Source organism: Pyrgilauda ruficollis, unplaced genomic scaffold (assembly GCF_017590135.1).
Source record: "Pyrgilauda ruficollis isolate IOZ18807 unplaced genomic scaffold, ASM1759013v1 scaffold102, whole genome shotgun sequence".
In the NCBI taxonomy this organism is placed as follows: Eukaryota; Metazoa; Chordata; class Aves; order Passeriformes; family Passeridae; genus Pyrgilauda; species Pyrgilauda ruficollis.
The window spans coordinates 1,486,938-1,514,160 of NW_024508324.1; the positions used below are offsets into that span (position 1 = coordinate 1,486,938).

Here is a 27,223-nt window from a genome sequence, read left to right on the forward strand (position 1 = left end):
GACAGGAACTAGAAGCCAAAACTCTACTTATGTGAATATACAACTCCTGTGGGCTCTGAATCCACAACTTCTGCTTCCTAGGGAAGTGTGCAAGTACCAGCTCCTGGCTGCAAGTCAAATCCCATCACAATATGATGATCTTCCAGTAACAGTCTAGGTCTGGGAAGGAGGTTGAGGCTGAAAATTGCTCTGTGGCATCAGGGAGGTGCATAAATGAGACAGACATTCCTTTAAATTTTCATGTGGTTGGCCTCAGCAGCCTCCAAATGTAGATCTACTTATTTCATGATGTGTGTTCCTAGGCCTGTAACACAGTATCCATTCACTGAGCCACTCATATTTGTGATTAGTTCCTTACAATTTGAAATCCTGCTAATGAAAGTGTCCTGGTTTTCTAAACAGTTCACCAATGGAAACTTGCACTGACTTTTAAGAAATGCCCAACCAGCAAACCTTTTTAAAACATTTTGAGTTACATAGCTGTATGTATAGATTTATTCATGTGTGTGTATATGTATATATATACACATATATATACTTTCATATATATATATACACATACACACACACACACACACCATTTTCCTTCCTAGTTTTCTGAGTTATGTTTTGTGGTCACAATTCTATATCTGTATTTCACATTTCACTTAGGTATATGAACATGTATTTTAGACTCATGCTTGGGGAAAGAGTGGCACTCTTAAATGTAGTATTTTATGTGTTCTAAAAATCTCACCAGGGATGCTAGTTGGCAATACTTGCAAGAAGGTACAGCTCTAACCTCAGTGTATTTTGCCTCTGGGTGAAGTATTTATCCCACTTTTAGTGCTGATTTGTAATGTTTTATAAAATTTGCTTCTGGTTTATCTATACTGTTAAGCTTCTAGTTCTGTGGGATTCTCAAAGAAACTGTTTGCTTCAGCTCTTCATCCATATTAGACGAGCTTGCACTAATCTCTGCAGCCATAAAAGCCCCTGGGAGGAGCTCAAGTCTATTAGCTCCCAGAGCTGACTCTACAGCCCATTTGTTTGGGCCCTTTCACTCTTTCTCTACAGTGAGAAGACAGAGATCCTGTCTTTGTACCCCACAGCTGGTACAAAAGTGTCCAAATCTGCTGTCATTCTGAAACATTACAGTTGCAACCTAAAATCACATGTACAGGTTAATGCTAAATCTCCAAAGAAAATGGAATGGAAGGTGCTAAAAAAGATCCTTTCTGCAAGTGTTAAATATATTTTCAGGAATTACCAGCAGATTTATGAAAGTGTCATTTTCCAAAGGCTCTTATCCAAGTAATGCTGTTACTTTGAAAGGCCAGTAGATATATTAAAAATGGTTGCACGTTGTGTTTTATCACAGTTTTTTTTTCTTCTTCACTAGAAGCTAATAACTCAGTGCAATAGTGGGAAAATGAAAAAAATATTTGTGTATAACAAGAACCTCTTAGATCTGTTTTTCTTACTTTGTGATACTGGTTGTTTGAGGCTTTTTTGTTTGCTTGGTTGGTTGGTTGTTCTTTTCCAGTACTGCATGAACTGTGAGTGTAGTTTTTTATTTCCATGCCTGAAAACGTTTTAATCCCTTGAACATCTCATTTATTTATTTCCGTGCATGTGTATCACCACACTATAAATCACATAGTGGGAGGCAAAAGAGGGATAGTAATACATGGTATTTTTTCTCATCACCACCAATGCCAAAGATAAAAATCACCATGTCAAACATGATTTTTATCAGTCGTTTTTGCAAAAACTACAATGGGATCTGCAGTGGTCTTGACACAAATGAAAAATAAAAGCAGCTCTTATCATTGCTTCAAGTATGTGTGCATATATTTGGGTTTGCATTTATGTGTATACATTTTATGATGTAGCACTAGAGCTTTTGACAGTGTTTTGTTAGAACAGAAGCTAGGATAAGGCTTTTTAGCCAGAAACTCAAAATTACTAATTACAGCAAAAGAGAAACAAGTTTCCCTGGTTATCACAGTTTTCTTTCAGGGCAAGTATTTTCCTTAAATTTTTCTCTCAGTCAAACAATGAGGTGACCTTTTGAGGACAGAAATAAATGCTATATGATCCCAACTGTGTAGCTGGGATAGGCTTTTGTTCCTGTCACCTCTTGCAATCAAAGAACATATTCCCTTGCTGCACCCTATCTCGCCCACCCCTTCAACCCATGGGCTACATGGGTTCCCTGGCACAGTTTCCCTAGCTCTGAAGGGCATTTTCCCCTTCTCCCCTGACCATGCACGCACTAAGAGAAGCCAAAAAGCACCTTCCTCACTCATGTTCTGTTTTCCACCACAAAAATATGTAACTTTTGTTGACTGATCGTTCCTGTGGGTAAACTTCCAAACTGAACAGCTCTTGTGTCCTTTGAAACACTTTTCTTAGATTTTTAAATAATTTCATTTCTGTTTGAAATCAGATTTTATGTGATTACAACCAAGCTTCAAGGTCAGTGTATCCCATGAGAGCAGGCTTGCATGGCCAAGGCCTCTGCTGTCATTTCCATTAACCTTTCTTGCCTCAAGAGCACATTGGTGTCTCTTGTTAAATTTGGTGTCCAGTAGGACCCCCAGTGCCTTTTCTGCAAAGATGATTTCCAGCTGGATGGCCCTTACCTGTGAACTGGTGACCAGGATTGTTTTTTTCCCGGGGCAGAGGTTTGCACTTCTTCTTGTTTAACTTCCCAGTGCTCCTGTCAGCCCATTTCTCTGGCCTGCCAAGGTCCTCCTGTGTGGCAACACAACTGTCTGGTTCCTCAGCCACTCCTCTGTGTGGCATCCAAAAAGCTGCTGAGTGTACTCAGTGCCTCATCACCCAAATCATTAATAATGTTGAAGAGGTTTGAAACCCATATTGACCCCTGATTTGGCTCATGGTACCTATTCTCAGTTCTAGGAAATGTTATGTTTCATAATTAAAATTTAAATTAGGGGAATTGTGGGGACTTTTAGTCTTCTTTTGTATTATATTTCCAAAGAAAAAGCTATGAGGGCTGCCAGTAAGTACTTGAGCCAGGACCAAAAGTCATCACTTGTGGCTTACAAATTTCCTGTTTAAATCTCCATAAAAAGACTGTAGAATCTTTCAGGATTGGCCTGATTTTAGGCCTATGGTTTGTAACTACACTGCCTTCCTGTGTGTGTGCACATGCACAAACATCCATCAGTTTGTGGCTTCTGAAAACTTTTGGATATAGCTGACAATTTCACTAAATTTGTCAGAGAATGGGGACTTCAAAATTAAAACTTAAATTAAAATTAAAATTCCTGTAATTTCCTTATAAAATCTTATCTGAAAATAGAAGTAAAATTCTCTGTAGTGCAGTAGGCAAAATATTATGCTAAACCCTCACATGCTTCTAACAATTGGAATGATTTGGAAAAGACTAGTTGTAAATTTCTGACCCTTGATCCTTAAACCATCTGTACAGCTGCCATAAATTTAAACCACAAAAGAAAAAGAAAAAACACAGAAGAAGTTTGAAAGATTTTCACAGGTAAAATTTCCTTTTGACAGATCTGAAATGTTAAGTCCATAATTAGTGTCTCTTTTGTACGACTTTGTGCATTACAGGATTTCTCAGTCTGTCTCTACAGATCTGACTAGTTAGGTTTTTAGCTAAATCTAAAATGGAGAACAAAATGCAGGAGTCAAAAAGGAAAGTCTGTGGCATGTTATGTCCTTGGAGCTCTGATCATATTCCCAAGACAAGAAAGAGCTGCAGCATTATCCTTGTGAAGTTACCCGACTCATTTTCTCATAGGCTGAAGGATACTGTAATTCTAAAATAAGAATTTGAAAATGAAGGCTTTTGTCTGACTTTTGTTCAGATCGTAATACTGAGCTAAAAGTGTAAAGTAAATCCTTCAGCCAACATTGCTGAAAGAATAATTTTATTATTTTCTGAAAAGAATAGGGAGATGAAATATATCTTTGAGGTCTCCTGCTTTGAGAAAAGAAGTTGGTAGGACTCACACCAAACAGATTAATTAGTATCTAAAACTTCAGAAAGATAACAGTCCCCACAAAACCTATTTGGTTTTGTTTTGCAAACCAGTAGTGGAATTTGCTGAATAAGAGCCGATCATTGTTGAAAGTGATAGGGCATGTTCTTGCTCTAGGCTAAAACCAGCTGTTTGCTCCATTCCCTGCAAAGACTAAAGTTATTACATGAAAAGGGGTAGAAATCTCTCACTAAAATTGATAGAACTTATTTGATATGAACCAGAGAGAGAGAGACAAAAAGGCTTGCACCATCAAAAATGTTAACAGAAAAAAAAATTAATAAAATCTATTTCTTATGGTACAGCTCTCACAGACATTAACTACCACTGAATAGCAGTGGAGCAGCAATCAAAGAGCTATTCTGTATTCTCAGAATTTCTGCTTCAAAAGGAATTTATTTTTTTATCATATGAATTTTAGTTTGCTTATCTTTTTGAATGCTATAAAGAAAAACAAAATCACTGTAGGTGTTGAATAGTGAAGAGCAAGGCCACACTTTACATGTATGGTACTCTAATCCTTATTATTTGTTGCAGGTAATTGCTAGCATTATGATGCTTTCTAATTAAAATATCCCTGAGAGCCAATTAAAAGATGAAATGCTTAGGCATATTCTCAAAAAATATTTAAAAGCTGAATTATTGAAGTATATGTGGAAGTTTAATGTGCTCAAGGTTTGTGCTGTTTTTTGTTTGTGTTTTTTTGTTTGTTTTGGTTTTTTGTTTGTTTATTTGTTTGTTTGTTTGTTTTCTGTGAGTATATGGACCAAACTATTTAAGTCTTAAGAAAAAGAATTGATTGTGAATTTTGAATGGCTTGAACACAATATGTATCACTGGAAACATCACAGTAGAGATATGGGTGAGGATGGAATAATGCCCATGATTGTTCTTAATTTATATTGCTGCCTTTACTACTTGATAGTTATCTACATCTGATAGTTATCATGTATGTATTTGTGCAAGAGTAGGGGCATTTGTGTGATAAGAAGATAATGCATTTGTTAAATATTATGCATACAAGACTATATTTAGCTTTATAGTTTGCTTCCATCTGCTTTATAGTTGCTTCCATTACAATTTTTTAAATCAGTTTTAAGTAAAAATTTAACCAAGGCTATTGCTTATACTGCATAAGGTTTTATACATTTTCATTTCTTTTGAAGTCTTTTTCAAAACATCAGTTTAACACTGGTGTTAATCACTACCAACATAATTATTGTGTCACTGTAGCTGGAAAAAAAATCTAGTCAAATCATTATATATTGCATAAATGTGACTGTATTATATGCCAAAGAGTGAACCTTCAATATAAATATGTGTAGAAAAAATATATTTGAACATTGTAGTTGTAACCAGACATACTGTGAGGATATGAATGTCTAAGAAGCTACTTTGTTCCCACTCCAGTGTCAAAGTCAGTATTGAATTACTGAGCTGCATGTGCTAATTGCATGGGTCATTCATATTTTAATTGGACCTGTGTCCATATTATTGAAGCCAGTTTTCATGGTGGCCCATTGTGAGCTCCTACAATAATTCAGGAACAAGATAAAGTCATTAAGAAGGAGAAATAGATAAATAAGTTTGTCTCTTCTGGTGTATGACTGGGACCTTCTTTTTGTGTAATTACTGACACAGTTCTAGTTTCTCCTTTCAGCCTATGGGCTGGTGTTTCTCCTTGCTTTCAATACTCCTTGCTTTAAACAGTCAGAAGTCACAATTTCTGAGTTACAGGATGGTGTTACATGGCAGTTTTGTGAGTTCCAAGTACCTCCAACATAAAAGTCAAAACTGTATTTCGGTTGAGCTTGGCTGAATGGTCTCAGTGAGAAGCAAGATATATGATTCAGGTTAAGCACTTGAATAAATTGATTTAAAATTAGACGAAGTAGTTTGCTACTTTGACTGCTGAGGAGGACCACTGTTATGGAGGTATACCTGTTCCACAGTTTTAGTACTAGATTCTATAGATTTGACGGGGGTACGTCAATGGTTGCCACTCCATCTATGCTTACTCATAATTTGATGTTTCTGTTAGAGTAATGTCTTTCAAGTGGCTGTCGTTGGCACAATGTAAACTTTTTTTTTCTTTTTTCTTTCCCACTGTCACTTTTGTTTCCTTTTGCTACTTTCTTTTTCATGCTGTCTCAACCTTTCTACTTTTTTTTTTTTTTTCTAAAATTTACCTCTTTTTCACGCTCTTGATTTTCTATAATTTTTCTTATCCACACAGACAGATGCTGTGAAGCTACTAGACGTGAAAATGGAGGCCAGTCCCTGCAGCTGAATGCTGCTGTTTTCTCTCTCATTGTAGTCCTAAGTTTCTGGTGCATGATTTTATACTGTTGGTGATAAGGCAAGCAATATGTATTCTTCCAATCTCTCCTAATTTTTTATTTGTGGGAAAACAAACACAGACCTTATAAAATTTGTACTTTTCTATAGCTATTCCAAAGTTTCCATTCCTAGTCAAGATCCTAAATAGTGTAATTACTTCAGTCTGTGCATGCAAAATTCTTCATGGGGCTTTTTGGAAGCCTGGTGAGTTTTGTGACAAATTCAACAGATGATGCTTGACACTCAGGTTGGACAGAACATGGAGAATCTGACTTACTGAATTTGATCAATGTGGTTTGATTCTATTTTCTCAACTAGAATTGATTATAAGAAATTAATACCGAGACATTACCATTGTCAGTCATATGGCTTTCCAGGTACACCACCAATTCATCTTCCAGGAGAGTATTTTCATTTTGTACTAATCCTTTGCAAAGAGTTGTCCTTTCACTGGTTTCTGACACAAGGTACTTAAAACTTTATGCTTAATAAAAATGGTTTAAGTCCAGGCTGGATGGAACTCTGAGAAAGCTGGTCTAGTGGAACGTGTCCCTGTCCACAGCAGAGGATTGGATGATCTTTAAGGTCCCTCAAAACCCAGGCCATTCTATGGTTCTGTGAATACAGACATATTTTGTGCTTTCTAATGGACTTTAACAAGCATGTCTTCCCTAACCAATTATTTATTAATTGTTTTAGTTCTTAGTGTTTCATTTCAAATACTTTTTCTGTGCCTTCCACTGACATGCCTCAGCACATAAAATAGGTCCACCAAAGTCACTTCTTGTGCCTGCAAAGGTGTCACATTTCATTTCATGGCATCTGTAGGACTTGGAAGCTCCAGGGGTTCAATTTTGACATGTAGTAAAAATGGAAAAAACATTTTTTTACTGTTTTATATATTAAAAGCATTATGAGCTCTACAGTAGTGTGTGTAAAACCTCAGAAAAAAATATTTTATTTAATAAGAGTCCATATATATATTTTATTGCACATATGTGATTTTAAAATTTATGTAGTTGTCTAGGTTTATGGTTCATTTCTCTGTGGCATACAGAATAACCCAAGAAAGCAATGCACTTTAAGGCAGAATTAAATATTTATTTTAAGACAGTTCCCTTCAAATTGTTACTTAATATAGCAAAAATGATAAATTATGTGTTGATTTTTTCCTCTTTATAGTTCATACCTTTTGGAATCTAAAAAAAGTTGTCTTACAAATTGGAAATCAGCTGGTCAAAATTAAGTATCTATATATCTTCACTCAGTTAAAGGATTTTCTTATTTCTAAGAAATATTGATAATGATTTTTTTTTTTGCCAGTTTTGAAATATTTTTGGAAGTCTTTCCTTTAGGACATCAAAATAAAACCTCTCCTCATCTCAACCAGCTAACAATAATTTTAGAAAACTGGACTATGTCACAAGTAAGATGTCTTTAGTGTGTAAGTCTATGCAATAATTTATTGACAGAAATACTTTTTTAAATAGTTCACATGTTTAGTGTAATGAAGTAGCTGGAATTGAAAAGATTGCTATCTAGAAAGCATTAGTTTCATTGTGATCTGCAGATAAGCTCTCACTGTAAAGTCAAGCCACTGTTCCATGTCCCTTGCCAATATGTTCTGTCACTAAAAATGTCATGACATTACTTTGAAATTAATTACATTGATGAGTGCCTGACGTAGTGTGGTAAAGAAAGATATTTTCTCTTCTAATTTTGTAGGAGCTGAAACTTTGGGTTCGTATTTATTTATGGGTGAAAGCCCATTTTTCTATGCACAATGTTAATATATATATTGACTTTGAAATTTAGTTGTATAGGTGTTCTTCTAATATATACTATTTATTTTTTTAAATGATTAAGTGCTTATTGAACCAAGAGATGTAACTAATGAAGGCTAGATAATATTTTTAACAAAACTTTTCATTTTAACTACGTTACAGTGGATTTGGAATTACTAGCTACACATAAGCTACCAAAAACTTTCAGATCTGAGAACTTATTTTCAATTGAGTATAACTCGGACAGATGCTATTGCTAATGATAAATTTATTTTTAGTGAAAGAATCACCTTGGGCAGGAACACTTTTGCAACAGGTTTTCTTTTTTCTTCTCTTACCTTTTTGAAAATCCATAAAGTGAAAATGTTTGTTGTTGTCACTATTGCCACTATTGCCTTCTGTGGTAACAAAATTCTAAGGATATCTCTACTTATCGTCCAAGAACTGATGATTGGCTAACATTTAGTAAGTAGATGCTGTAGTAGATGCTAAAGGGGAAAGAAACACACAGTATAAGCATTCTACAAACACCTGCTGGGACATCTTCCTGTCTGCAGGAGCTCAGTGGTGCACTAACACTGGGACTCCCTTTTGGCCAGGGGAGCAGTAAATTCTTTCTAGGTGCTCCTCTTTGCAGTCACATCCCTTTTGCATTCCGATCCCACTGTAAGACAGGCACTGCATGCACATGAGAGAACAGCATCTTCTCTTGTGGACACACAGTTGCTGTTCTGAACAGTAAAGAGAATAAAATTGCAGATCCAATCAAAACTAATGAGCACCTACCACTGGATAAAAGAGTCTTGAGTAACATTTATATTGTCTCATAAACTGAAAAATAAAATAGGATCTTACAAGGTTGCACAGACAGTCTGATCCCAGTATTTCCTTATTTTGTAGGATTTTCCTAATTTTCTGAAATTTGAAACCTTGATGCTATTCTGCTAAATGTTGTCTAATATATTTTCACCTTCTGCATACTTGTCACAGTTCTTAATTTTTTTTTTTTTAATAAAGCAAGATTGGACACTACTACAGGTATGCTGAAAAGCAGGAAAAATAAAATTCCCATACCATTTTTCTACTCTGGTAAGACATTTGAAGAGCTCTTTACAGGCTATAAATTTATTATCTTAGCAAGTAATTCTAACATTGCAGATAAGTATATAAGAAGAAAAGATAGGAATTAGGGCGCAGAGACTGACTGACTGTGAGCTCTCCAAACACACTGTGAAGGAGATAATGAAAAGCCTTGAGAAATTTTAGAAGCTAAATATACATTATGAATGGCAAGTTGTCTTTTATCCTCAGTGTCACAATGCCAGTGGGACAAAGGGACAAATTTGGATCACTTATCTTTTTTTCCAACTGATAGTAGCTTCGGCTGGGAACTAGATAAATTTGCTCTGTTAAGTGAGAGAAATTTTAGTTCTGCTCCAATTTAAATTATTCTGTGCTTTGTATTTTGAGGTTATCAAGTATTTTCAATGTGATTCTTTTCTTTTGGCCTTCCTTTTCCCGTCAAATTTCAAAGAGAATTACTTAAACCAATATTGTGGGATTATGTGACTGCAGAGCCAGGCAGTTCTGGGCAGTGACCCAAAACCTCTGTAATGAGAAAGAAAAAGTGGAAGAGAATAATGTCCTTGGGTTGTCATATACCTCCTCAGATGAATGACTAATACAGCATTGTTTGTAGTTCTCTTTATGAGTGTTTCATAATTGTATCTTTAAAAACAATGAGAGCAAGATTATTTCACAGTATTTTGTGCAATCTGTGTGAATATTAAGAAGATTTTGAAATCTTGGCTTCTTACAGACAAGAATGAGGAAAAAATGAAGAGACATTTTCAAATTAAATTATAATTCATAGGTATAGACTGAACAGCTTAAAATTGTAATTTAAACTCTATTAAAACGATAAATATGTCTTTACAAATTGAATTCAATTTACTTCTGACATTAGTATTTAAATGTTAGATAAGTAAATTTGTTCCTTTAAATGTTGTAATTGTTAAAGGGATTTTAGGTCTTATGACTGACAGTGTAAAATGTTACAATTTTTTTAACATTGTCACATATTTTGAAATGCTAATATTAAACAGTCTGTAACACTGAAGTCCTAAAATATTCTATGCTGAGCTTGTGCCTTAAATCCAAATTGGTGGCACAGAAACTTAAAAGGGGTAATGATTATTCTGTGATACAGCAGTATATCTCTAAGGAACAGTATTTTTAAAATGTCCTGATTTACAACCTTTAGAGTCTAAGGCTGGCTTCTTTGCTAATCAGATTTTATTTGTTGTCTTTCTTCTTTCCAGAGTTTTGACAAGTTTCTAACATTTACAAATTGTTCACAAATCAAAGTATTTACATAGTACAACTTCAAATGCAATCCTTTTTTTTTACTGCTGTAGGGTTATTAAAATATAAATTGCTGTCTCTCTAAATAGGAAAAATATTGCCCAGAAATAGACACATATATTGCATACATTGGGTATAAAATATAACTTCTGAATGGTTTTTTGAGGTGTACAAAACATACTATTACCAAATAACAAAATAACATTCCATTTAATTTTTTGGTGAAAAGTATAAGGCCAAGCACTAATGCAAAAAATATTATATGCATGTGGACAATATTTATTTAAAAGATAAATAGATATGGTGATTTAATTATACAAATAACCTTCTGATCAATTCTCAGTCATTTTTCAGGGTTTTACCATGTACTCCCTCTCTCTGTCATGGAAACCTGCATAGGCACCACTCAAATGCGTGTGCAAATGTAAAGTTAACTAATTAAGCCTGAAAAAACAGATGTTAGTTTTGGTTTTTTCTTTTCTTTTTTCTTTTTTTTTTTTTTTTTTTAAGACACAATGGAGATGTGTATTCATTGTATACAAATTTGTGATTGTACAAATTGTATACAATTTGTGATTGTGTTAATAGTTGCCAATTCTCTGTCTGTTGTCCAGTATGTTGATGATTCCTGATTGTTCATTTTTTCAGGAATTTTAGGAGCAAAGGGAAAAAATAAAATGTTACTTTCAGGATGCAAGTTGAATATTATACAGAGAAATGTAGCTTCTGACGTCTATAATGCCATCACTGAAATCTTTGCTATATTTAGGGGTCATTTACGCTTATCACATTTACTTTATCCATTCATTTTCTTCAGGCATATAAGGCATGTTCAGTTTTCCATTGCTGTGTATTTATCAGACATAATGTATAAGTGATGGAAAATCACCTTTTCCCTTTAATGTCAATGGCATCTTACTATAAAGCTGATGGCATCAAATACCAAGTGTAGAGATGAACCAACTTTGCCTGTTTAGAAACAGTAGTGTATGTAAGCTGTACACTTGAGTGCTGTACTAAGTTTAGAATTTTACAACAAGAGCAAGAAACTGAGGTAGGAATATGCATTTTTTTTCATCGACTATAGGGTCTGAAGTCCCAAGAAGTGTGGTAGTAATGCTTGCCACCATACTATCATTATGTTGTACAATATTCTTATTAACAGTTCTGTGTATTTATTTTGCATGTTTAACATTTTTGTAGAGGTAATTTCCAGCACATATTTTATTTACATAAAATTTTAATTTTAGTGCATGTATTAAATGCCCTTAATAGAAGCAAAATAAATTTTCTCAGTGTATGTATCCAACAGAATTGCAAACAAATATACATACAATGTATTAAAAACTAATTCTGTGAAAAATATTGAATACACTGCAACATCTGTAAGTTTCTGTTTTCAAGAAGAGTGTGAAAGGCAAGGAAAAAAATCTGGATTTAAAGTAGCTAATTTTAATTTGTGTAACATTGCTTATTTTCATAATTCACTACCATTTTGCTCCACTGATTTTTTCATGCATGCAGCACTTGTTGTCATCTCTGCTTTTTCCCTGAAGAACGTGTGCATGGTGTAACTGTGATGTCCCTCAGCACCTTTCCAAACTCAATGTCAAGAAATATATGTAACTTAGTGTGTCTTTCATCTGTTGTTCAAAGTTCATTTTAGTTCATGCAACTTCTGTCTTCATTTTTTGTAATAAAGAAAACTGACTTAAAGCATTACTATCTGTATTTCCTTTATTGCTGATAAATGCTCCTTTTTTCTTGTACTATCTACGTGATGTATTTTGTATCTGCAGAGATAATTTTTAGCATTTTATCTGCATTTTATCTACAGTGTTTTATCCTATAGTGAATATTTTAAAAACCCAAACTAACAAAATACCAAAAAACCAAAAACAAAAATAAAAACAAACCAAAACCAAACAAACCAAAAAACAAAAAAATCCACCCCACCACAAACATCAAAGTCACTAAAATTAGAATTCATTATTTTTAAGTTTTGCTCATATTAGGTGGCTGCCATGCTACTGCATTAGTGAAGCAAGTATGTTCATTGTCTGTATAAATATGCAGCCTGAGCTTGATCCATTCTGATTTAATCTGCCTGATTGAAGTTGTATCCCCAAAGGAAGTTTTAATACTGGGAAAAGCTGCCCTACCAAGCAGGACTCTGCTGGAAGTTGCAGTTGTAGCAGTCGATTGCTTTAAAGTAAAAACATGCACCATATACTGGCAGCACTTATAATATTAAACTGCTCTTTTTGTACCTAATGTTATAAAATAATTATATATTTAACACAATATTCCAATTATTACTTCTTAAAACTGTTGTGCTTGAATTTATATAGGCCTTAAAGAAAATGCTGTGAAACTTGAAACATTTTCTCAACTTAAATACTATCCTGAGATAGTTTGACTCTTTTTCAGATCTCCAGGCTGCAATACTCTACTTAGGGTTGTCATCCACTATAAAGATGCAAAAATTTCTCATGTCTCTGTGGTATATGCATGGTTTTGAATTCTCCTAAGTGAATCAATTAAAATAATTTATCCTTTTATGTAATAGCAGTTCTGAAACCACACATAAGTGTATTTCTTAATACTCATATCAATCTTAATTAATCTGCAGAGGTTCTTAGAAACTCCTCCAAGAGACGTGTTCAGTAAGTCTGCTGTCAGTTTGAGTGGAGGAAACCTGGACACAGAAACTTATTTTCCCAAGTCTACTGAAAACCAAAACCTGGGAGCAGTGCTGATGCCATGAACCCACAGTGCAGCCTTTCCCTCTTAAGGCACAGGTGGACTGGGGTCTCTCTGCCTGCATTTTTATGGGGCTTCCCATGGAAGGAGACAATGCTAAAAAAATACCCTTTACTCTGATGACTGAGCAAATACAAGTTAAAAACTGCTGTAGCTGTAACTGGCTAACTTTTTAGGCATATTAGAAATGTTCCTCAAGTCTGCTTAGGGATAGCTTGATTATGAAAAGGATCTCTTTTTTAAAAACTTTGCTAAAAAAATAGTAAATGACAATGTCAGAAAACATTTTCACAACACATCATGCTCTTTGTAGTAAACAAAAGGGGTTTTGCTATCCTTTCCCTTGTTATCCCTCAATGACCACAGACAAAACACTGTTGCCAGAAATACTCAAGCTGCTATTTACATTGCATTTCTTTCACTTAGCTATTCCATTTATGTCTATTAAGACACCTTCCTATGAAAAATCTTGGTAAGGGCCATTAGAGGAAATGTGGACTCAAGTCCTACTTAGTCAGTGTCCTGAGAGAGCCATAATACATTTTCCTGTAAAATTTAAAAGCAAAAATCCATTTCAGAAAACTTGTTGGCAAGAGGATCTCAGCCATAATGAAGCAAAACTCCTTCACTTAGATAAGCATCAGAAAAGTACAACCTTTTAGACACACTTATTTCAGTAGCTCACGTCTTTGTAACTGATAGTCCCGGTGGCACCACAGGCTCTCCTCACTCACTCCAGCTCAGACTTCATCTGAGATGGGGAGACAATGAAGATCTGTCACTGATGAATAGAAGAAAGTTAGAGGAAGCCAGTAGTACTGTCCCCTTATTTTTCAAAGTTGTGTCAAGTGTATCTGTCAGAACACATTACTCAGTCGAGCAGCGCAGAGCGCGCATCCATGTGCTTGTCCACTGCCCTTCAGCAGTATCTCTCCTAGCAGACAGTTGTAGAAAAAAACACTGACGAAGAAAAAGCATTACAATTAATGTTGATTATAGCCTTGTTAGCACCTTTTTGAATTAAGGAATGGGATAGAAAAGAATGCACCTTACTGTCACTTTCTCTTTTGCATCAAACAGTCCCCCAGTAAATGTTGCATAGAATCTTAATGATTTCTTGCAAGCTGATGTTGCAAATGTAGTGATTTGTTTATTTCATTTGAAGGAAGACATTATGCTTCTGGGCACTTACCTGGCTCAAAAGAAAAGTTTTATTGATATAAATTTCTAAAAACAGGTCATGCAGCTCAGGATGTGGCACTCAGAGTGTTGGAGTTTCTTTGGGTAGCAGGGAGGGATCAGTGATTCTTTATTTCTTTTGGTCATGGGCTGCCACTGTTTTACTGTTAACTGGTAGAAAATTTTATAGAGCTGTTTAATTTTTTGGTACTGCATTATGATTTTTTGGTGCTCATCAATGGATAAAAAACTTTGAGATCTATATTTTCTGTCTTTTTAGAGGTTTTGAGTAAGTATATGCATTTTGTAAGACTTTGAGTCTAGGAAAAGTTCCAGATCAGATATAAAATCAAAGAAAATATTCAGAGGCAGTGCAGAAATAACTGTCATGGTTGGGCACATTTTTAAGAGTCAATACAAAAGTGTAGTTCAACTTGATGAGCAAGAATGTTTTTTTCCTGCCATGACCTAGGGCAATATTTCAATTTCACCCTCTAGTTAGTTCATAATTTTCAAATTTTTACTTTAGATTGAGAACAGTTTACTTTATCTTCTGACTGTCTTGAAAGAAAGGAAAACCATGTATCATAACTCTGCACCATGTATTTGTAGCAGCCAGGTGTTGCCCTGTAAGCTAGGAAAGTATTTTACAGCATTGCTTTTTCTTCCTTAAAAACTCAAATTACTGCAAAAGGGAGGTTTGGGTAATCATCTCTCTTTCATCTTAACTTCAATCCATGCCTTCTAAGGAGGAGAGAAGGGAATAAAGAAGTTGCTAACGTGCTTTTTTCTCCCCAGCAAAACTTAATATTACTAAAGATGTGAAAAGGACATCTGGACATCACCTTATCCAACCCCCAGATCACATGGAGTGCTTGTTATAAAGTTACTATTTTATTGTAGCAGTAGTTGAATATATACAATGTGATTCTGTAAGAGCACAGAGAAATTCTGTCACCTCAAAGGACATAGGTTCATTTAACAATTGGTCTGAATATATTTATGTTTCATGTTTTGTTCCTGTGCAGAAGCAAAAGCTTTATTTTGCCATATGTGAAGCAGACCTGTACACTGGCACAGGTTGCCCAGGGAAGCTCTGGATGCCCCAACTCTGGAAGTGTTCAAGTCCAGGATGGATGGGGCTCTGAGTAAACTGGTCTAGAGGGAGGTGTCCATGGCAGGGGAGTTGTAATGAGATGAACTTTACTGTCCCTTCCACCCCATTCTCTGATTTTGTACACATGTAGAGATGGAGATTCTCCCTATTGACCTGCTTCCCTTAGAATATATGGTGCAGAACACTTAGAGAAATTTAATCTGAACTTATATTTAAGAGTCCAGAAAATGTATCTTTTCACTTAGTTCTTTTCACTGGAAAATTTCATTTTACTTGCTGCCAAAGTTCTTCATTCCTCTTTCTCATCAAATAATAATTCTTGAAGAAATGTTCAATTATCTCATTAGAAATCATTAGAAACATGAGTTATTCAATAGGAAAAACTTGAATATTGCCAAAACTTTCGATGACATTTGTAGAAACTTGCTTTTGGCTTTTTTTTTTTTTTAGTTTATTTTTTTTACATTTCTGGATGTTTTTAAATCTTATTTCCATAAGTATTCATTGATGATCATTTATTTGAAGAAGTGGGTGAAAAAAGTGTCTTTAAAGTTATCAGTTTCCTTCATCGTCATGTCAAGGTATTACATTACTTGTGCCATATTCTGTATAAAAAAACATATCCTTTTCAATTTAGCATATTTTTAATAAATTACAATTAAAACTCATTCATAACTATGGAACTTATACTTCCCTGGGTTTTTTTCTTTTCAACAACTGTTTTAAAAGGCCCTCTATAGTTAGATGACTAAGTCAGGTATACAATAAACATTTTCAAAAAGTTTCTAAGAACTGGTTCTTTCACATTAACATTGAATTTTTGAGATTTAAAGTGGTTTTGTTCAGCTAGGAAAATAAAAAAAAGTATATAATGGGTAAATACTTTGTTATTTTAGAGCACAAAGTAGAACTACTATTTTGAGTTTGTTTGGTACTTACTGGGCAGCTGCAAAAACCCCAAAAATTTAAAATAGCTTCTGTAATATAACTATATAACTATGATAGAACTATAATACAGCTATAACTATAATATAACTATAATAACAAAATGTAATACTTTAACTTAATTTAAGGCACTTTTTGATAACAAAGTTGCTTGTCAAAGTTGGTAGGAACACTGTTTGTAGTATGACATTTCATACTACAATATTTCATCCTGTCACAGAATTAAAACTTCTGTTGATGTCATAACATATATGGAAAAAAATTCACATTGGTTTGAAATTGCATGTATATTAAGATATGATTTTTGAAACCATTGAGGAGAGGCCTTAATTTGCTTTAATAGTTATTTGGATTAGTTTTACAGCTGACTTTAGTGGGAGCAGATAGGCAAGTACAAAATCAAAGCAATTCAAGAAAGAACAGAATTAAGCCACAGAACAACTTCTAAAAAAATAGTTTTGTGTGTTTTCATTAAGATTAAAGATAAACCATAATATAGGTAGATTTAAAGAACAAGGCTGCCCAGTTTCTATCTGTTTTCAGAAGAAGGACATAAGATCCTCAGACAGGTGAGAAGGAAGATCACAACCATGCTCCTCACATCACCTCTGGATTTGGCCACGTTAGTCTCACCCTTTGGGGTACAGGAGGGAAAGGAGAGAAATGTTGGAAAACTGTTGACAATTTTAAGTAATCAGACTTATGAAACAGAAACCTGCAGGAACAAAAGGGTTTCAAGCAGGAAAAAAATTACTCAGGACTGCTAGAGGAGAGCAAGGATGGGGAATGCTGAATGTAAAGGAAATCATCAGCCATGAAGAGATGGAGAAATATGCAGCAGTCAAATACTTGTGTCTCAGATGTCTCACCCACACGAGGAAAATTAAAAATTTAAAAACAGAGCATCCCACGCAAGGATGGCAAAACAAAGGGGCAATATTGCAACTGTAAACATTTCCTTCGCTTGCCAGTGAAGATACTAGGTAGTCATTTCTGCCACTGGATCACTTAGAATGAGAACCTTGCCATTTCACAATGTTCCAAGGACACTGAAAGTGCTGTTCACAGCAGTGGAAAATGTATCTCTTCACAGTAAAAACTTTTTAACACTTTATCAAGAAAAAAACTCCTAAAACTAAACCAGTAAAAAAACCCTGAATTTCTTTCAAAGTTCAGATTAAATCACCTTAATTTTTCTCCTTCCCATTCTAGTTGATGGTTGAGAAGGTACAGAGATTTGCTGTATGAGGTCTTTAAAGCTGACTGTAGAATTTACTGGTGTTATAACAATTGAAATATATGAGCTTTTTAATAAACTGGATTCAAATATCCACTTGTATCTTTCTGACAATTCATACTGGCAAAAAAAAAAAAATTACTGAAGGTTTACAAAGGAATTCACCAAATGTGGGTGGATATAGGAATAAAATAAGTTTTGAAAGATGTATCAGAAAGTATAATATTTAAATAAAAATGTTGTTGTTTAAAAAAAAAATTAAAACATCAACTTCTGACATTGCTGATGGGGCAATGCATAAGTGATAAATCATTTCATTGATGCACCATTATTTTTATAATTTATGTAGTGGTTTTTAAGTCCTTCTGAACAAAGGAAATAATATGTCTGTTTTTCTGCTTATCCATCCATGGAAATATCTACATTGAATTCTAGCTTGTTGTATAATAACATTGTGAAGATCATTTCTATAATAAAACAACCCATACAATAGACAATGAAGTCAATTTCTGAAGAAGTAAAATGCTCCCCTGTTTTTGAAAAAAGTTTTTACTTTTCCATTTTAAAATTCTAAACAAAGACTAGACAATTAATATATATTTATTGATTTAGGATAAAGTTCAAATTACATTTGAAATGGTAAAGATATTATCATTAAAATGATTTGAGCAGAAATCTGAAAATCTGTGTTTAATCTGAAAACAATCTATAGTGTATAGGGGAGTTGGAAGAGAAATAAGAGGATGATATTAGTAACCCAATTAAAATATTTATATTATATTACATTATTCAATTGTATCTGTTACAACAGCATTCAAGTAATCTCTGGTCAGAATAATCTTGCTCTTATTTTGGCAACAGGCAGAGGAGCAGGTGGAAATGTCCCAGTGAGTGGTGCTGGCTCAGGCATTACTCCAGGACATAGGAGCGCCAGGGAAGCAATGCTGGTGTGCAGCCCCCATGGGCAAACTCACCCAGCTCCACTCCCCTGGGGTTTACTCAGCACAGTCTCACATCAGGAAATTGTCACTGGCCAATAGCTGAGCTAGTTTGGCATCTTCTTGAATTAGATGAGTGCATGAGCCTTTTTTTCCCCCTAGACAATGATCAGATACAAATCCATTCCTCTATAAGCCTCATCTGAATTCACAGACTCCTGAGAATAACATGATTCAAAAGTGTTTGTAGCACTGCTGTCGTAGGAATATCAGCTGAGGCAAAACATTAAAATATTTTTCCTGAGATTTGTAATGAAGTAAAATTAACTAAATATCAGCTCTCAAAATTCAAACACAGAAAGCAAGATCAGGTGTGGACTATGTTTATTTTGAAGTGTTGAAATGATTGTATTTTCAAGGTACAAGACTAAACAAGATGAGGTCCTAACCCTATAATCATTTGACAATACACATATTTTTCCCCACATTAAATTATTTAAGACTAAGTGCGTGCAACTGTTTTCAGATTAAATAACTTGAATTAAGTTATTTTTCACTCTAATCCAGAAAATTACATGAATAAATACTGGTTTGTAAAAAATAAACTAAAAAAAGTCTCTTAAACTTTTCAGTAATTCTGCTTAGCACCACTACTAATTAGTTGTATCTGAAATGCAGAAAAGATAACTTATATCAATGTTCATGTTGAACATTGAAAATATTTTCCTTAGGCTGCTTATTGATACTCTTAGTCATGGAATGTTAAGATGTGATATTATTTGCTATTAATTAATGCCATTTATGTTTTTTGAACTTACTGGAATTTTGGCAATTGGAAAATATTATGCAGAAGAAATGATTTTTTGTGATTTCAATCAGGTACTATATATTCCTAATCATCAGGACTGTTTATTTCCAATAATTTCTAAATTCCTAAACATTCTTTACTCTCCTGACTACCAGCTTAGAAAACTATATTTTAGGATTAGTGTTATTAATACATCTCAATTTTCTTTCCTTGAAGACACTCTTTTTAATGGTCTTGGACTTGGTGCTGTCATTGGCCTGGGAGTGGCAGCCCTTTTGTTAATCCTGGTTGTGACTGATGTTAGCTGCTTCTTTGTACGGCAATGTGGATTGCTCATGTGCATCACCAGAAGAATCTGTGGGAAGAAGAGTGGTTCAAGTGGAAAAAGTAAAGAACTGGAAGAAGGAAAAGCTGCTTACTTGTGAGTATTAATCACATGGGTTGGAAACATCCTTAAAAAAAAGAAGTTGGCTGTCCAACATATTAACTGTTTTGTGGTGTCGCAAAGGGAATTAATAAAATGCTTCTACTACTTGGAAAAGTGTTTCTCTGAAGTGTGTAGAGTTTTTTATTGCCTTTAAAAGAAAAGTTGAGACATGAAAAGAAATATACTGTAGCTTAGTTTAGGATGACCTCTTTGTCCAGCTTGACACAAAGGAAATCAATTGTAATGCAGTACTAGTTGGAGACACAGATTTGGTTCGTGAGAAGCAGGTAATGGATCATTGTAACTCCATTTCTGCAAATCCCTCTTTGAGCTGCTAACACCCAGAAACTTGGCCTATGGCTGTGACAGTGCCAGTAAATCCAGGAGTGAAGGAGATGGTATTATAGAAAATCCGTGAGAGAGTTTTTCTTCTTAGATATAGCACTTGATGGGAAACCTTGATTCTTGTCTGTGGACTTTAGGAATGAAAGATCTTGTAGATTTTTTTTTTAATAGGAGTTCTGAGTTGGATGCTGGTGAAATGGTGGTGAGTGATTGTTCTTTACAGCAACAGTCAAGGATTGCGAAACATGAGTGGGAAATAATCAATACTGATTCTCACAAATACTCTTTTGTAGTGGCTACTCCATCACACAAATGTGAATGAACTGATCATTGGTGAAAATATGGTCTTTTAAATTATTAGAGTGGATAGTGAGATCTCTGGTAAAACAGTCCAAGTACTGATGACATAAAATAATCACACTTTAGAGACGCAACATTTGCTGAGTTTTCAACATATAAACTAGAAAGAAGATTACATATGGTCCTTCATTTTAAACATTTCCCTTTTTTTTTTTTCCTAGAAAAAAACTATAATTTTTTCATCCTGTTCATCTGGTAGGCAACTTACACATGCACTGTAATATTTGTGAGAGTGCTGTCTGCGTGTGGTTTAAATAACATTTGCTGGTCCAACTGCTATGTGCCTTTTGCAATAGTCAGGCTTTACAGTTCATTATCCTTCAGCTTCCTAGGCCCCATCCATTTTCAGATGGATGTAGAGCACACTAGATCTTGCAATCCTCATTATTCATAGCTGAGCAGGTGTCTCCATTGCGAGTAGTGGAGGTGTGTCTTTTTAGGATTTAATTCTGGCCATTTGGTTTCAGGCTGTGTCTTTCTTAGGTAACTTGGCTACACATCTTGGTTGGGTTCTTCTTAACATAAGTACCATTTCAGAAACAGCTCCACAGAACAAAACCAGTTGTGAGAGCGCACAAAAGTATTTACAATGCTTCTAAATAGAGGAAATGACATAAAGTAGCTATTTCCTAATTCTCCACATTTGACAGTGAGAAAAAGACTAGGAGTTTCTTTTCCATCCTGTGAAGCCAGTCTGTCCAGATCAATAGAATTAAGATGTGAGGCTTCTGGCACTGACTCAGCTGTCCTTTCCTATTGAGCACAGCACTTCAGTTTATGCTTAAGTTTCCCATTCAGGGAGTGGCTAACTATAAACTGGTGTACAGACTCTCCTAAATGAGAGGACCTTAGGGAGATAAAGTTGGAAATGTCACTTGACAGCAGTTTATACCTTGTTATCAACATCTTATTACCAAATGCCATTCCATGCTGTCCGAAAAAAGCACTGAGCTCGTCTCTTGATATTAATTCTTCTGTTGCACTTCTTTTGCAAAAACAACTATGTTATTTAATCATATTTGTTTCCTTGTCAGAATGGTCTTCAGTCAGTCAGACCTTAAAATATTTGGGACAGTTCTTATTTTAGCCTATTCTCTGCATTAATAAACTGTCAGACTAAACTGCCAGGACATACTTGAAGAGTCAACATTTAAATTTATATCATGGTAACTGATATTGCCCAAAAATTCACTGACATTTCTCTGCTTTAAATATGCTAGTTTGCATTCTGGATTTTTGGGTGGTTTATGATATGGTTCTTGGTTACGTTTTAATTGTAGGAGATACATATATGTATATATGTGTTATATATGTACTATACATAATGAGTGATGATGATATAATCCATGTAACACACACAGATACCCATGACATAATGGATTTCCTACAAATCACTTTCCCTTCTTTAAAATTTGAAATGCTACAGTTTCTACCTTCTGTAAATATACATGCTGGTCACAAGTAACATCCTTTTTTAGTCCTTTTGTCATGCAATACTGTTTGTAAGACTGTAGATGTATCAACAAAGCAAGAAGAACTCACTAATACACCACCAGTCCAACTTAGATCCCTAGTGTTTTCCCAGGTATGAGGTAGGCATGAAAGTTAAGTGCATCATCTACCAAAATGAGCTTTGTATCCATTTGTGTATCTTAAGTGTCACTTGCAGAGATAAATAAGTACATGCAATTTTGGGGTTTTTTTTTAATAGACAGAAATCTTTTAGATTTCTTTACCTATCAGATTTTTAGACTTTTAGAATATTTTTAGATTTTTTTACCTATTAATTCTTCTTCTCTTCTATTTCTCTATCTGGGCTACATTGTTATTAACCTACAAAGATTTTCCTTAAGGATACCTCTCAGAGTACAGTAGAATTTTCCTGATACTTCCTGTTGCAAAAGCCTGTTTTATCCATTATATTGAAGAAACAATATGAAAATGTGGGACATGAATTAGAGAAGAATTTAGCCAGGTCTTTGGTGTGGCTTGTAGCAATTTAACAGCTCCCTACAACATCCCAGTACAGAAAATAATCTAAATTAAAAAATCTAAAGAATAAATAAATCTAAGTGATCTAATAATATAAAAGTAATCGTAACTCAGTTACCCTCTGTTTGTACACTGCAGCTGATGCTGTTCCACGATATTGGAAGAAAATATTTTCATCAAAAGAGATTTTTGGTTAAAAAGAAAATATATATATATATATATACACACACATATATGTATATATATATATATATATATCTATATATATATCTCAGCTATCATCTGATCTGCCTTTTGAGAGCAAAATTGTATAAAAGTTTATTATTACTTTAAATAAGTATTGTTAATTATTATGTATTGTTAATACTTTGTTGCAGTAAACAGATATTTCCAGATCACATCCGTATTTCTGAGAGCAGCCCTGAAGGGAAGGAGTTGGGGAGTCTAGTTCATGAAAAGCTGGTAATGAGCCAACAATGTGGGCTCACATCCCAGAAAGCCAAAGGTGTCCCAGGCTGCATCAAAAGCAGCATGACTAGAAGTTCAGGAGAGGTGATTCTGCCCCTCGGCTCTGGTGAGACCTCACCTGGAGTGCTGCATCCAGCTCAGCAGTCCTTGGTAAAGGAAAGACATGGATTTGTTGGATCCAGTCCAGAGGAGGACACAAAGATGATCAGAGGAATGGAGCACTCTCTGTGAGGTCAGGCTGAGATAAAGACTTTTCTGCACCCTTTTGAAAGGGAATTTATGAAAAAAGATGGGGACAGACTTTTTATAAAGATAAGTGATGATGGTTTTGAAGTGAAAGTGGGTAGATTTATATTGGACATGAGAAAAATCTGTTTTACAATGAGGATGGTGAAACATTTGAACAGGTTGCCCAGAGAGGTTGTAAACATTCCATTGCTGGAAACACTCAAAGTCAGACTGAATGAAGCTCTGAGGAACCTGATTTGGTTGAAGATGTCCCTGCTAGTTGCAGGGGCATTGGACTAGATGACCTATAAATGTCCCTTCCAACCCAAACTATTCTATAACTCTGGTTGCCAACAAAATCATAATGACAGGACTCACTGCTCCATCTCCTTATAATTAATTGTTTAATTAGCACAATATTTGTACATTTGCTTACTTGTGAGAGGCTAGCAGTTGTTCCTAAAATGGGGGAAATATGATGTAGAAACAGTTTTTTCTACCAGCAAAAGCAGAAGGTCTTGGATTTTTAGCACACAAGAGCTCTTTGCATTGATGGCAGCTGGGGTTGTCACAATCCCAGGAGATTAAAGCACACTTTTGTGCTGTATATGCTCATATAATGACTCTTTAATGCAGCCAGAAAAGTTCAAGTATAACTAGACATCAAGTCAAATCATTATTATACTAGGTTAGGGAAGTTTACATCTATTCCCATGAAGAAGCTGTCACCTTATTATTAGTCATAAACAAAACGCTCTTTTGAGATGCTAATTTATCATGTTTACAGAGTTAGGGAAGTAACCATGGATACAGGATGCTTTGAAGGCTTCAAGGAATTGGGAACACACTGTTAAATGTGTCTTGGTGGTGTTAGTCACTGATAATTAGTTCTGCCTTTTCTTTGCCAACTTTTGAGAGAAGGGATCTTAGTAATTCTTTATGTGCAATGTACGTCGTTAATGTGATGATAAGAGACTAAAACTCTTTTAATAATTTTTAGGAAAGATGGATCAAAAGAGCCAATAGTGGAAATGAGAACAGAGGATGAAAGAATTACCAGTAATGAAGATGGGAGTCCAGTAAATGAGCCAAATGAGACAACTCCCCTCACAGAACCAGAGTAAGTAGCCCGATATTCCCTGGAGTTTCATACAAGCTGATCTTGGCTGTGTGGACAGACCAGACTTCCCACACTCTGAGGGGAGGTACACAGCATCACCGTAGTCTGCTGTTCCAAGGCAGTGTGTGAGTGTAGGGTTGGTTTGATTGGTTTGGTTTTTACAATAATCAATCTAAATCATGGTACTTCACTGACACTGGCTAAGCACAGCAGTACAAAGATTTTTTAATTTGGTTGCACCTTGTCTTTACCACCTAGCCAGCAATTATTAATTATCCTGTGGGAACAATCTCCTAGCTCTCACAAATTACTTTAAATTGAATCTCACATGCATCTTCGCACACATCCTGAAGATGGGGTACAAGGATACTGTGCTCCAGAAACCCAGCTCCTCACTAGAGTGGCCCCTTCCTGCTTTCATACATGTAACTGAGAACTTAGTTGGGTATTTAAGTCCACACAGTGTAATTAGATTAATCGTGCTGAAGGGCAACCTCTGCTCCATTTTCTCATCCCCCCTTCCTGTCCCTGCAACCCTGAAAACACAGCAGTTTGCAGCCATGCTCACAGGCTCTGGCTGCCTTCTGAATAATGGCACCATCCTTGTGCCCAGGGATGAAATTACTGAAGAAACCTCTAAGTTTTCTTTGCTTTGAGCCCAACAATTTCCAGGTGTTGGGAAAATCTCCTACCTCATGACATCTTCAAGGCAACAAGTTTATGAAGATGATTATGTAGTAAATACAGAAATTCACCTGTTGATAATTTGATGAAATCATGGTTCTTTAAAAGGAGAGGGTGTTCTTACAAAACAGTCTTTTTCTTTTCTGAAAATATGAATAAATTTCAATTTTTGTCATTATGTAAAACTGTAAGAGCCAGAACCTTTAATTAAAAAATAGGTTTGCCACCAGCTGTCATTGATATTTTTAGTAAATAAGGAGTTAAGTAGCTGCACGTTAAGCTGTATAGTTCTTTGAAGAAGCTGTGCACAAAGAGTTTGAACTTGTTAATGAAATAATTATGCAATCTGTTTAATGACTACTGATATGTTTGCTTTTCATATTAGAATTTATAATCAGGGGCACAGTGGAAAGCCCACAGTTATCTAAAGAGTAAGGGGAATGTAGCAAACATTGGACAAGACCAGCAAGCCTTGGATATGTTAGTGGGTAAAGCACCAGATCATATTTGTTCATGATTCAAGACTATTTTTAGCACTAGATCTTGCAAATCAGATGCATCTTGCATGAAAGATGAAAGATCCAGTTCACTTCTTTCTGCTTATCACAATCATTAGATCAGCTGACAGGAGTGAAATATGAGAAAGTTAAAATCAAAAATATTTTATTATCTTAGGGGAGGGGGAAAGAATCAGTCCCCACTCTCATGACAGAAGAAAACAAAACAAAAAAATAAACAACAAAAACCCCTGAAAAAATAACTCCCAGGAACTGGTAAGTATTTGATGGGCATTATGTTCTTGGAAAAATAGGACTACTAAGAGATATTAATAACGATGACAGCTTCCTTCTTGGTAATTTCTTCCCTCATAACCAGTGGCAAAAGGTGTCAGCAGTCCAAAGCACAGCTGTACAGAAGTCAGTTAAAGATTTGGGACAGTGTCACTTGGGAAACTAAAGATGAAAAGAGATGGTGCAATGGGGACACCTGAAGGGCTGTTGATACCAGGGGAATATGGAAAGACCTTTGACTCAGCCAGAGGTCACACCCAATGAAACAGAGAAGCAGTATAAAGTAGGAGTGAGATGCACTAAGGGAAGATGCAATAGAGGAGAAGTCAGTCTCTCGTGTGAATAACACAAAAATACATTGTCAGCAACAGCCAGAAAGACACGTGCTGGGCAGGGTGAGGATGACCAGAAGGGATCTTGGAGGGGAGAGCTTAGCTTGCAGGAAAGAAAATTTCAAGGACATTTCTGGGAGGCAGTGAAATAAGGTGGGGTTCATTATGACTAATTCTGGCTGTCTTAAAGGTATACAAGATAAGCCTTGAGGTTAAATTAGATAAAATATTTTTAACAATTATTGAATTATGTTGAATGATAGAAAATTACACTCAGAATTTCAAATGCAATTTAAGAAGGCGTGGGAACTAATTAGTAAAGAGATTACTTCCTCTTACAACAATATTATTTATTATATTGCTCGGTATGTTATTTGGCAAATTTTTTACCTTATCTCAGATGATCCTCATCAAAACCATGTTTGGAATCCATGTGTGACAGAGATTAGCTCAAAGCACATTACCTGCAAGTCAAGAAGTTTTAATCATGCTGGCAGGAAGTCAGTTTAAGCTGTGCATTGGATATCACACTTTTGTAATATGAATAAAATACCACATACAATGTGGTACAATAATTATATTCCTAGTCTGACATTAATATGTTTCTAATATTGGTTGATTTTTTTATTAGTATTAATGCAGTTGGGTGAATTCCAGTATCAGAATGGCTAGGAGTAATTTTTCTATAAAATAAGAAAGTAAATATTTAAGCTGAAGTTTTGTATGGGTACCAGCAGACTGTTGATGTTTGGCCACATGCAGTGCTAGAGGAAGTCAATATTATTAATAATTGATAGCAGTCAACATCTGACTAAAGTGAGAGAACTTTGTGTTGCATTTTTGTTGGATTTTTTTTAAATCTTTTTATTATAAAATGAATAAACATTTGAAAGGATTAGTCTGCTCAGCTGAAAAATATAAAATTCTTTCTAATAGATGTAGCTAAAGAAAAATTTGATGTAGAAAAATTGGTATAATTAGAACA

At 35.0% G+C, this 27,223-nt stretch overlaps 1 protein-coding gene across 1 annotated transcript in view; it reads left to right on the forward strand.

Moving 5' to 3' along the window:
- The window catches only part of NCAM2 (neural cell adhesion molecule 2), a 171,229-nt gene that overhangs the window by 141,938 nt on the left and 2,068 nt on the right, over positions 1-27,223 (forward strand). The window contains exons 16-17 of the mRNA XM_041469268.1: positions 19,708-19,912; positions 24,312-24,431. Of these exons, the coding sequence (XP_041325202.1) occupies positions 19,708-19,912; positions 24,312-24,431 (325 nt within the window). The remainder of the gene's footprint in view (positions 1-19,707; positions 19,913-24,311; positions 24,432-27,223) is intronic.